The sequence below is a fragment of the Phalacrocorax aristotelis genome, chromosome 12, assembly GCF_949628215.1.
Source record: "Phalacrocorax aristotelis chromosome 12, bGulAri2.1, whole genome shotgun sequence".
NCBI lineage: Eukaryota > Metazoa > Chordata > Aves > Suliformes > Phalacrocoracidae > Phalacrocorax > Phalacrocorax aristotelis.
Window position 1 is genome coordinate 7,654,532 of NC_134287.1, and position 12,409 is coordinate 7,666,940.

The 12,409-nt window shown below is 38.5% G+C and overlaps 1 protein-coding gene across 10 annotated transcripts in view; it reads right to left on the minus strand.

The window, feature by feature from the left end:
• The window catches only part of LCOR (ligand dependent nuclear receptor corepressor), a 61,731-nt gene that overhangs the window by 19,981 nt on the left and 29,341 nt on the right, over nucleotides 1–12,409 (minus strand). For 6 of the 10 annotated variants that reach the window (XM_075108032.1, XM_075108038.1, XM_075108034.1 and 3 more), the window contains 3 exons: nucleotides 10,674–10,739; nucleotides 10,180–10,259; nucleotides 317–449 (listed from right to left, as the gene is read on the minus strand). In XM_075108032.1, coding sequence (XP_074964133.1) covers nucleotides 317–449; nucleotides 10,180–10,259; nucleotides 10,674–10,739 — 279 coding nt within the window. Of the gene's footprint in view, nucleotides 1–316; nucleotides 450–10,179; nucleotides 10,260–10,673; nucleotides 10,740–12,300; nucleotides 12,395–12,409 lie in introns of all 10 variants that reach the window. The other 4 variants (XM_075108040.1, XM_075108041.1, XM_075108033.1 and 1 more) reach the window with 2 other exon arrangements.

The window sequence follows — 12,409 nt, forward strand, 5'->3', positions numbered from 1 at the left end:
CACAGCCCACTCACCTAAACATTGGTTTCAGGGGAGCAGTTCTGCTGGGTAGGAATAGAGCCATTCCTCCAAAAGGGTGAAATACCAGTGTTCTCATAGATTTGGTTTGAGAAATATGTTGTACTCTCTTCCTCTGTCCCAAGCCCACACTGTTGTATTGCTACATTATTTGAGAGTCAATTTTTACACTTGATAAATATATGACAACTGAAAAATGTTGATCATACAATGACAACTTGAACGTCAGATCTTTGATACCTGCGTTGCATGCATAAAGACCAGCGAGAGATGCCATTTCCCCCCCATTAAAACCAACCTTTTCTGTAAAAGACTGCATTGAGGAACTCTTCCGCTTGCCTTTCAAAACGAATGATTTTTGCTTGCTCTTGTCTAAGCAGAGCTTCTTGTCCAGCTTCCGAGGCTGGCTCATCCAGACTGACTAAGTGTTCCTGTAAAGATATTTAACATTTGTAAGATTTTCCTGACTCCAAAATTAATAAAGTTCCTTAGGCATTAAATATTTTACTAAATTCAAAACTTTGTTAGGTACTCAGCACAGAGTTGAATCTATTGAAATCACAACTTGATTTTTGACTGCTCCAGAACATTGTACTTTGTCCTATTTTCTTGTTGTAAATGCAGCAGAAGCCTGTAAGATTTGATAACATTATGGGAAATAAGAGCCCATTATAAAGAAGATGACATAGATATTTTACAACATTTGGCTGCAAATCTCATATCCAGCACTTGTTCTTTGGATATTACTTTCAGTTCCAAGAAATAACTGCGGATGGCAAAACACAGAGAGTTCTCCTTACTCTACACAGCATTCATGCAAACTGAGCAACAAATGACCAAGCATTAGCACAAAACAGGTCCTTTTGTGAGAAGGCTCAGTAGTAGCTACTTTTAAGTGAAACAAACTGAAGGTAGCTGCTTACAGCACCCACAATGAATTAAAATTCATTCTATCTCTTACAACTGGAAACAACTGAGTTCTCAAGAATATTTCAAAACAAGTGTTTGAACTAGGACAATTAAATTGTCTGAGATGCCAGAATAAATTACTAATTTTACATACAACTCAAGAAATCAGAAGACAGTGGTTACAAACCAGTTTGATTCCCCCAAGACACACACCCCTTTTCTCATTTCTTTCAGTTTAATGCCTTGCTCCTGCTTAGAACAATCTCTTCCCTGGCCCTCTCCCTCCACTTGCATTTAAAGTTACCTGTATTTACCTACTGCAGGAATGCATACACAACCACTCTTTGGGTTTAGGGAGTGTTTTGTTTTGTTAACCTTTACAACGTATCAGTTACCGTAATATCTAGGCTACATCTGGGTTTTTGGCCTCTACTCTACAAGTTGATTTCAGGTTCATTTCCCCGAGGTACTAGAAGGGAAGAACTGGCAATTCATTTATAATTCACAATAAATGAAAAGAAGAAGTCATTCTTAAGTTTGTGCCGTCTCACCTTCAAGAGGTTTAATGAAGAAAGGTTACATAACCAGCCCATAGTAAATTAACAAACACTGCAGTCACGTGAACTACATGCAAAGGGTAACAATAAGAAATGCTGTGGACTCTGGCCTGAACAACATGGGGTCTCACCTCAGATTTGAAACTCAACATCTTTCAAAAGTTCTCTATCAAAAGTAAAGGAGACACTATCTCAGACAGGGTACACAGACAAAGCAGTGTTTATGCTAAATCAGAAAATGAGGAGCATGCAGTGACAGAGGTGACAGGTGAGTAAAACAACATGTTTGGGGTGAAGGTAAGAGTCTGCAGAAGTTAAGACCTCACAAAGTGACTGATGCTTTTTTGCCATACCAGAGAGATTCCAGGCTTGCTCTCAAACCTGACGGCTCTCAAAGGAAAGATTAGAGCTTTTGAGATAGTCTTAAAGAATATGAATTTGAACCGATGGATTAACTATAATAAAAGCGTTCACCTCTGTGCCAGGTATTCCTGTACTAGTAGTAATGCTCCCACAGTTCACTGGCATTTTATGGACGGACTGAAAATGCAGTTGTACTTTTCTGATACTTCACATATTTTAAGTATCTGTACAGGAATTCACAATAAAAATGTTTGTGGAGAGTAAGTCCAGCATTTTTATAAGAGTTACTCTTCAGGTGAGACTTCATAGAACATACTTGCATCTTCTTTTTGAAGCTGTGTTTCTGCAGCTGATAAAGTTTAATGCAGGATCTGTCCCAGTTATTGCCAGCCATTCCAAGTCAAGCTCCACTACCTTTTAGGCATTATCAGGATAATTATAAACTCAGTTTATCAGTTTGTGTAAAAAAGACATTTGTGCAAATTAACTAACAACAGGAGTAATCTAGGCATACAGAAATGTTGGAACAATCACTGGAATATCTAAGCATTTACAGACAAACTGCTTTAAGTTTTACTTTAAAAGGAATCTCTGCAAACTGACGCACAGAGATTTGGCTAGATAAGATCCATTTGAGTTAATTAGCATCCTCTAGCTAAAGTTCCACAAGCCATCGCAAAAACCTTTCCTTTAATTCAAAGGACAAACAGAGAATTCAGAATTGAAGGAAACATTACCCCTTCAACCTGATCTGATACTCCGCCCTTTGACAGCCTATAGCTCTGGAAGAAGCCCAAAATAAAAATAACCCTTGGCCAACACAATGCATTTCAAATCATCCTAGTACTTTTTGCAACTAAGACAATTTGCAGTACCTACTAGCCTAGCAACTAGGTGGAAACCGAGTTCAGTGGCAGTATGCCTCACCATAAACAAGCGTACTTCATACATTACCTTTATATGAGTAATGTAAAGAGTACAATTTCATCCACCTCGGCTAACTAAAGCTGTACATTTTCTACATAGAGAAGGAATGAAGGGATCAGCCCGAAAAAAAAATTTAAGTGGCTTACACTGGTGAATGGCTGAATAAAGGATCATTTGATCTGCATTCAGGAGAAGAGGGGAATAGCAAGCCACGACAGTGCGTAGTTCTTACCCCTCAAACTAAGGAGCATGCAACTCTTTACATGTCTTAGCTTGGACATTGATAAAAACCATACATCAAAATATAAAGAAATACAGTTATATAAAGGAGTTGGATTTAACCTTGTGCATAGAAAAAAAATATCTTCAGCTACTTTCTGGCATCTGCAGTACATGACTGACTACGTGAAACAAAATATACTGGAGAGATTTCTGTTTATTGCATTTTTAAATTATTTTCTTATCAACTGTGTCACAATTATTCCAGCAGTCTTTGCAGCTAGTTCACCCCTAGAAGGAAACGTCAACTTTCCACACTAAGTATTTGACAGCAATTGCTATTCAAACTCAATTTCCAAAAGTGGGGTTTTTTTGTTTGTTTTGGAGGTGTGCGTTTGGTTGGTTGATTTGGTTTTGGGGGTTTTGGGGTTTTAGCTTGGGTTTTGTTGTTGGGTGGGTTTTTTTTTGTGTGTGTGGTTTTTTTTGTGGTTTTTTGTTGTTGTTGTTGTTGTTAACATTTTCTACCATTTCTTCCCAATAGCCATTATTTGGACCCACTGTCTTCAGTCTTATCTTCGCACTCTACAGTCCCAAATCACATCAAAGTTTTTGGTACCAACATGCAGGCAGTAGGAAGATTGAAAATCTATTAATATTTATTTAGATACCACTGTCACTGGTTACAAATACCCAAGGAAAACAAACAACCAGTTACTTTTACATATTATTTATAATACAGCATTCATTCTAGTCTCTTCGTGCTTCTCTTCAGGTGGGAACCATGCCCCAGAGCATCCCTGGAATCCCATCAGTGAACATGCAGTCCCACTGTTTTGAACAATAAAACTTCAGGGAAAGATACTTGGAGTGGTTTGCACATGCTCCCAAAGGGCTAAAGCTCTTCTTGTACGTTAAGGTATAGAGCATAACTATATAATTAAGTCAAAGAGCCTTAGAAATACAGAGCTCAGGCTTCCAAAATGCAAGGTCAATGCGTGACCTTGAGAGACCACCTAACCCTGCAGAGCCCGTCCTTGTTCGCACTAGTGCAGAATCCTCGCAGGAAACGTTGATACAGCAATTCTAAATGCAAAACCGCTAGCATGAAGCGACAAGTATGATGCAGGCTGTTTTTCTACAGATATAGCAACAGCAGCTTTGTGTTTAAGCCACAGGCCACATGCAGATGGAGCGGGAAGTGCCCACAAGTTCAAATAGTGTGAGATAATTCCTATCCATCTTTGAGGAGAAAATGGAGGGAGGTTTCCCACAGACCACCTGTGGCCGACCGGCCAAGCCCACAGATCCTAGGGATACAATCTATCCTCCCACCTCAAGGCAAGGTCAGAAACAGTGAATAAAAAAGGAATGTTTCAGCATCTCTAGGTTGTCTTCTCCAATGCTTCATTTTTCTTAAGACTGTACAGTCCTTTTAGCCATTGCAAAGGAGAATAAACTACTATTTCCTGTAGACAAGCCTTAAGGGCACCACAGATTGTCTTCTTTCCTTCTTCCTTCAAGACCAAGTGATTCTTGTTGCTGTAATCTCAATGCTATTCAGTTTGTCTACACCTCTCAAAATGCTACACCCAGCTGAGGCTTCACAAGGATTTAGGCAAGAGAAGAAATTTCTCTCCAGTCTCTTGATACAGCCCCAAAAATAGTTTACTACTTTTACAACGCTAACACTTTTCAGACGTGTGTAACTTATGACTTGACAAAACAAGTCTGTGTGTCCCGTTTCTCAAATTTATCAAGATCATTTTCAATTCTGAGTATGCCCTTTAAAGCATCTAGAACTGTTCCCAGCTTGGCATCATCTAAAAATCCATATAGTTTTAAGATGTCCCTCACTTACTGAGCATACATACTTTTATAGTAAGAAGCAGTATTATTTCCTTATTAAGATGACTGATGTCAGATTTATCAAATTAAAAACAAATTTAACTTGACTACTCCATAGCTATTGAATATCATTTATTACCTATAGCAGGGGGAGAGGAAAAAAAAAAAACCCAGTGGAAATACAACATGCTTACATTCATACTTATGCACAAGAAAAACTAACCATGCATTACTACTAAACACAGCTGGAGATTATCACAAACAGCCTCTTCAGGTTTTAGCCTCCATATCAAATTATTTTAAAACCACCCAATACAAAATTGACATTCTAAATGCTTGAGTTCTTTGAAGCGATGAAATCCATTAAAAATGTTTTAGAGCATCTTCCAGCACACTTAGGATCTCTGTACACAGTTTAAACACATTCTAAAGCCATCAAAAAAATCTTAAGAGTTCCGCAACTTCAACTAATTTTCATACATTTCCTTTGCCATCTTCAATTATTCTACGAGTTAATGGTCTAAACAATAGTGGTGGCTTCTCTTCGGAATTATTCAGACACCACCGTTTACTTCTTATTGTTTATGTTCCTCCATAGTGAAAGGACACCAGATTCAGAAGCTTTTATTATGACTAATCATAATCGAGTAATGGTGTGATATTACCTTTTAGATGTTTGTGTGAAGCAATTACTTACAAGCTTTTCGAAATATCCAAATCATATCACAGTAACTTTGAACTTTAAAATTACTCCTTCACGTGCTGTACCCTAGCACACTTCTTCGCAACTGAAAGAATTGTTACAGGCCCTTACGCTGAAGCCCACATATTTTACAGTACTTCAAAGACCAGACTCGACCTTCTGCCGTCAACAGCATCAAACTCCAGAATATGCTCCTAGAAGTCATTTTCCCTCGTGCTATTTTTGTAGCTTAAATATATCTACAAAATAGTTAATGTGCTTAGGAGTATTATCCTTCTTGTTCTGCTCTCACCAACTAATGAGATTAGTCATGTGTGTCTCCCCCCCCCTTTTTTTAATACATAGGAATTGCTTTATGAAGCCTTAGACAATAGTGTTTTCTTTTCCAAATTAATATACTTAACTGAATCCTCTTTAAGGATTCTTTTCACAATCTCCCCTCTTATTACTGGTGCTTTCTTCTAACCTTATCTATCTGCATCTTTTTAAAAAAAATCTTAAACTACACTTGAGCTCAAAGTATAAGCAAATGACAGTACAGACTATCTCATTTGATACAAACATTCTACATGGAGCCACAGATTTCTTCTGTAATGATAGCTCTGTCAGTTTATTCAACAAGCCACACTGAAAATTTAAGAACCATAATTAAAAAGAGATAAGTCAAGTACTCTTAAAGTTCAATTTGTCTGAATTGATGGGTCTTCTCTGTACAACAACCTTTTAGAAGGAAAAGCTTCATTAAAAAAAAAAAAGACAAAAACAACAAACCAACAACAACCAAAAAAACCAAGCAAGAACTAAGTTACCACATTTGCAGATTAATCAAATGAGAACTCATCAGGTTTGATCCCATAGAACCTGAACTACTTCCTCTCACTATGAGTTGGCAGCTGGAGCTGCTAACTTTGTCTTTTTTGTCTTTCATGCTCATCAGCGTACCCTTACATTTCTGCACACAGGCACCTGTGTTAACAACTTGGTAGCAGCTCCTTAGGTAACTAGTTATTCTCTCTGATCATACCATACTGAAACAATTGTGTATCCTGCATTATATGATGGAAGAAAAAAAATCCAATTTCTAAAAGCTTTATGTTATTGCACATAACCCTTTGGATTTGGGCAAAAATATCTGGGAAGATTTTAGCTCCCTACTTTGTATTCTATTATATGCATTTATATTTACCCTTTCAAATGAAGGCACTTAAGTCTATTTCTCTATCAAAAACTGTCTTGTATTTTGACTGCCAAAAAATTCATGCATTTGCTCAGTATTTGCAAGTAGAACTGCTGCTACAAATAAATTAATCTTTTCAGAATACTTCAGCAGATGGTTCTCCGTCCTTTGAAGAATGCATGTAATTGAATCTGATTGCTTGTAAAAGCAAGAACCAACATCACTGAAATGGGTGGGAGCGCAAGCGCAGGTTTTTTTTTTTCCTTAAACAGCTCTGCCAATAAACTAATCTTGGCCTCCAATTCTCATCCTGCAGTCCAGAACTCAGTCCTCCTTAAGCACAACTACTGGTCTCTTAAGCTACAGGTAATTCTAAAGGACAAATGAAATCCAAAAGACGACCCTGAAGATTTTTATTGGTTTTGAACGTCTCTGACCAGGTACCTATGTGTCACTCAAAGGTGAAAATCAAGTACACTGATTAATTATTCCACTAATCCAAAAGGGAGTATTGGTAGAGGTGTACTCATTGGAAAAAAAAGGCCAGCCATAGCCACACACTGTTGTAATGTGTGATTTGTGGCTACCTTGATCCCAGCTACAACATCAACAGCAGACCTTTTAATTCTGTAACTCAGCAGTATACAAGCACAAACCCAAACCATTCCATCCTGCCCAGTTCTTTTCCTAAAAAGGTAAGATGATGCACATCAACAATAAAAAAAAAGCAAAATAGAGGATGTGGCACAGAAAGGACAACTGCTACCCACTTTATGTACAGGAACAGACAAGTTTTAGCTGTTACAGAAGACTGAGCCTGCAGCTCCCTAAAAAGAAGAGGAATTAGAGATACCGTTACAGATGTTGAATGGAAGATATTTCAGATAAACTAGTACAATTTCTAATTTAGTTCAGCCCATCATCTGAAGACTGTCCGTCATTTGGCTAAATATCAAATGAAGTTACAAACTTTTTTGTAACAATTAAGTCTCTGATGTTTTAATTCAAATTATGATTTTGTTAAATCCATACTACTTGAAGACTCCCATAAAAAAGCAATATTTACCTCTGTATTGCAAGCTAATGACATCAGCAACGGCCAGCAGTGCACCACTCTGGCATGCCCACAGAGGAAAGGAAGTACTCCTACCCTGCCATCTAGACTGACATACAAGAACTCACTAGGTCTAAAAGGAGCCATATTCTTGCTTCAAAACAAACCAAAAAAAAATTAACACACACACACACACCCCCCCAAACAACCCAAAACCCCCAAACCCAACAGAGCTGATATAAAGGCTGGGGGGCAGGGACAGAAAACCAACAGAAGAACACCCACAAACCCCGAGCTCTAAAACAATCCTATGTACTCCAAAGAAGCCCCATGCCAAGCATGAGGAGAATCACCAGCATTAACAGAGAAGTCACAAGACTGATTTGAATGGATTGGTTCACCCTCCTTCCCCATTCCCTGAAACAAGCCGTGATCCCTGGCCATGCAGCAAAAAAGCGTGTGTACAAAGCGCTCTTTTGCTGTCCCTGTTTACCAATCAGCTGTAAGAAAAATGGTTTAAACAGGTATTTTTGGCTACTGAAATGTAAAGTGACAGAAATTGCTTGGGTTTTATTTATAAAAATTATTCTACCCAAGCCCAGAGTGGCAGACTGACACTACCGCAGCCTTTAGCTCACATTTCTCTCCAGCCTGCTCAGAACTTATGACCTCCTTCCCCTTCACTTACTGCCTTTGTCTAGCGATGCTGCACGCCCCTGCCACGTTCTGTGTCAATCTGTACGCAATCCTAAAATCCCCTTAGACCCCTGATGTGAAAACACCAAAGAGCACACCAGATGTGACCACATCTGCATCTTGTCTTTCGCCCGTTTAAAAGCCACCACACAGTACAATGGGAAACCACATGAGGAACCTTAACATAAATGGTAACTACTGCTAGCATAAAGAATACACTGCCAGATTATCAGTGATACTCGCAATCATGGGCTACACTTTACTATGTGAAACTAGAAAGAAATGCCCGAAGTACATGAAAATATAAACAGTGGTATCTCAGCTTCTGCCCAGAGGTTGTGTAGAAGCTTGAAAAGGACAAGATAACCCTGCCTAACTACCATGCTGTACAGTGGACAGTCATGTTCTTAGTTTTTGTCTTCACCTAAAAATCACCTATTTTCAGGAGCTGTATTTTAGTTATTGTGGACCTGTGAGGACACCTGAGATGTAAACAGTCTTTTTAAAGATCTACCCATAGACTGTTAGATTCTCCCAGACTATGACCAGTCTCCGACCACAACACAGAATTAATTTCTGAATCAATTCCGTAGCTTAATTCGAACTGTGCTAAACACTGATCTTTGTCTTTTTACAACAAGACATAAGTCAAACAAGACAGAACTCCTTACAGCACAAGCGTACATACAGCTTACCTGCTGTCAGTCTCAATGAAAGAAAGCATTATGCCTTACATCTGTTCTAAATGCAAGCGTTCCTAACCCTCCACCCCATGCCTTAATAAAAACTGTAATACAAAACCAAGCATAAACTGGCAACATGGCAAGTATCAGTGCGAACAAAGTCCTTTCTTTACGAACAAGCCAAGCAGCCATACATGTTAGCTGCTGCAGAGGGAAGGGTGCTTTTGTTTCATTTCCAAGTTGATAGAGATACACTCTACATGTTATTTTACATTGTGCAGGAAGAAGCAGTAGTAGTAAAGAGTTCCAGCAAATGAAGTTTTGCCAAGACAGATCAACCTTCCTTCTTATGTTATAGAACAATCATTATTTCAACACATGGGCTGAGCAACAATCACGTATAGCATGGTAGCCTTTGTTTCATATATAGCTATAATCTCGTTAAGAAAACAAACTGCAAGTATATTATGTTGGCAAAGCTGACCTGTCCACGTTTAGGCTCTGACTTGGTTATAAACAAGCACAGTACAGAACCTACCATACACATGAGCCCTTTAATAGAAGGATACGGCCCACAGGGAAAGAGATTCCAAGATACAGATTGTTAAAATGGACCAGATTTCCATACTGAAGATAAGCCCAGCATCTGACTGTAGTAAACATGCACAAACCACAGTTTGGCTCCCTTGGGAAGGGTTTCATGAGCCCAGTAAGATCTCTTACAAAGAACTCAAAAAAAAAAAAAAAACCAAAAACCCAGAACAAACGAAAAACACCAAACAGAAAGAGCGACTACACAGAAGGGGAAAAAAAAAGAATCTGCATCACATACTACAAAGAAAAAGTTGCTGAGAAGAGGCAAGTCTGTTCATTAACTTGCATTATTTTAATTCAGAAATCCTTTTTCCGAAGGAGGGGAAAAGGGGTAGGAGGTTGCAGGTTTCCTATGTTCAGTTAACTAGGAGCAGCAAACTCCCTCCCTTTGTCCCTCCCCTACAACTACTAGCTTCACACATCTGCATTGTTACCTTCACTTTTTCTCTTCTCAGGCAGCAGAAAAGACAATTTTCATCAAAAGACCAATCAGAAACACCTTCAGGCTCACAGTCTGTAAATCAGAGGAATAGCAAATTACTTCATATTCATAAACCGCGACACAACTGGAGCCAAAAGAGAAATGCCGAATTAAATACCTGTTTCGCAACATTCTTGCCTGCATTCTGAGGATGCAGGCTTCATTTCGGCCATTTTTCTAAATCCCCAGATTACCAAACTGTATACATTTTATCTATGCACAACAAATCTGCTTTTCCGAGCACTGCCAAATACACTCCCAGCTACATAAAGATGAACGCACACTCATTAGTAATTTTAGCCAATATGAAACTAACTGTGAGCACTGCCTGGGGGAGGGGGAAAAAAGCACAAATCACCACGGTAACACACATTTTCTAGAGGCAGAGCTGGGGCTGCTTCTGTCATTAGAAATGCAGAACAAGATACAAAAATAGAGATTGAATACCTTTAAACAAACTGAGATCTTTTAATAATCCAGGTCCAAACAGGCCTTCTAGAATACTTTCAAACCCTAAAAGCAAATAAAAGAATAGTTAGCTTTCTAGATTAAGTACGTCACTACAAGACTATTCACAATAGCAGTTCTATATTTATCTGTTCCAAGAACAGAGCTCAACGTGTTTTCTCTAAGTATTACAAGATGCATGGGTCAGCCGTGATGACTGAACTACTGACAAATCATAGCACAATCTAGAGTCCACCGACTCCTGTACTTTTGTGAATAGCTAGGTTAAAACCTGAGAACATTATGACATCGAAATAAACCATTTCGAAAAGAAAACAGGAAGTTGTAGGTTCTACAACGTGATCGGGTAATTTCTGTACAAAACAAAAATTCTCTTGCTTAAGCCTCCAAACTGAAATAACGGATGTTTTCCCAATTAAAAAAAAAAAAAAAAAAAAAAAAATTCTTCCATCTGAGTTGCATTCAGTTACTTTTCTGAATTTCAGCAAATGTTAGAATCAAGTGTTTCCTGAAGAGTTACTGGTTTGAAGAGAGAAAGTTCAAAGGAAAGGGATTTAGCAGTGCCATGCCACTAAGGAACTAAATTCCAATCACAGATCCACATCTAAGATACACAGACCAATTTACTTCACTGCCATGATTTATGCCTCACTTAAAATAAATCTAACCAATTTTAGGTTAGTCCAAAAGAGAAGAAACCTTTACCAAAATTACTGCCGTTATTTGGAAATGTTAAATCAATATTACACTAAACCCCTGCTGGCAGTAAAATCTAGAGAGCTATTAACTACTGAACCCTGTGAGAAGACAGGTTAGCAGAGTGAATATGAAAAGTACAAAGACTACTTTAAGGGGGAGAGACAAATTCCACCTGCTTATAAAAATGTATTCCCGATATGACCATAAAACTCAAGACTACAACTTACTACTTTCTCCCCCCCTTAATACTTTTGTTTTTTAGGTTTAATAACAGTTTGCATGTAGCTAGAGGCAGCTTCTCCTACCTGCCTGAATCTTTGAGATGCAGAAAAAGAAATTTAAAAAAAAGAATCTAAGGCATAAAATACGGTTTTAAGTTTACAGAAACTTGCATGAGTGAATCGGGGACAGATATGCTGAAATATTCCTTCTAAGAAGCCAGTCAAAATCTAAATTATCACAATGCTATGAAGGAGATCAGTAGTTATATTGCAAAAGAGCACTAATTCTAAAATAACTCTGACTGTACACAGATCTAATATCAAAGTTATCTTTCGGACAGCAGTCTTCAAAAGGAAAGGACAAGTAGCATTACATCCCTCCGGGTGACAGCAAGAGTGCCAGTGCATTCACATCTGCAGATATCAGACGTAGGACCCTACAGAATTTGCAGCCTGCAACATCAGTTAGACTGCCAAAGCATTGCCAGGGCACACCACCATCCTTCATCTAAGGCCTATCAGAGGCTGATACTAAAAATCTAATCTCAGAAAGGACTGAGTAGAGAACAAAACAAAAGGTGAAAGAGTGATGGTGAAATAACAGTCAAGAATAAAGAGAAATAGGGGAGAGATCAGAAAACCAGGTGGAAGAGGAGACACTGGAAAAACATCCCATTGAACAGCACCTTGTCAGGCAGATAAGTAGCACTGCCTCCAAAAAAAGCCAATTCAGGCTTCAGGAAGTGGCAGGAACAGTGGGAAAGGGTCGACCAACCTGACCTAGAAGAAAAATAG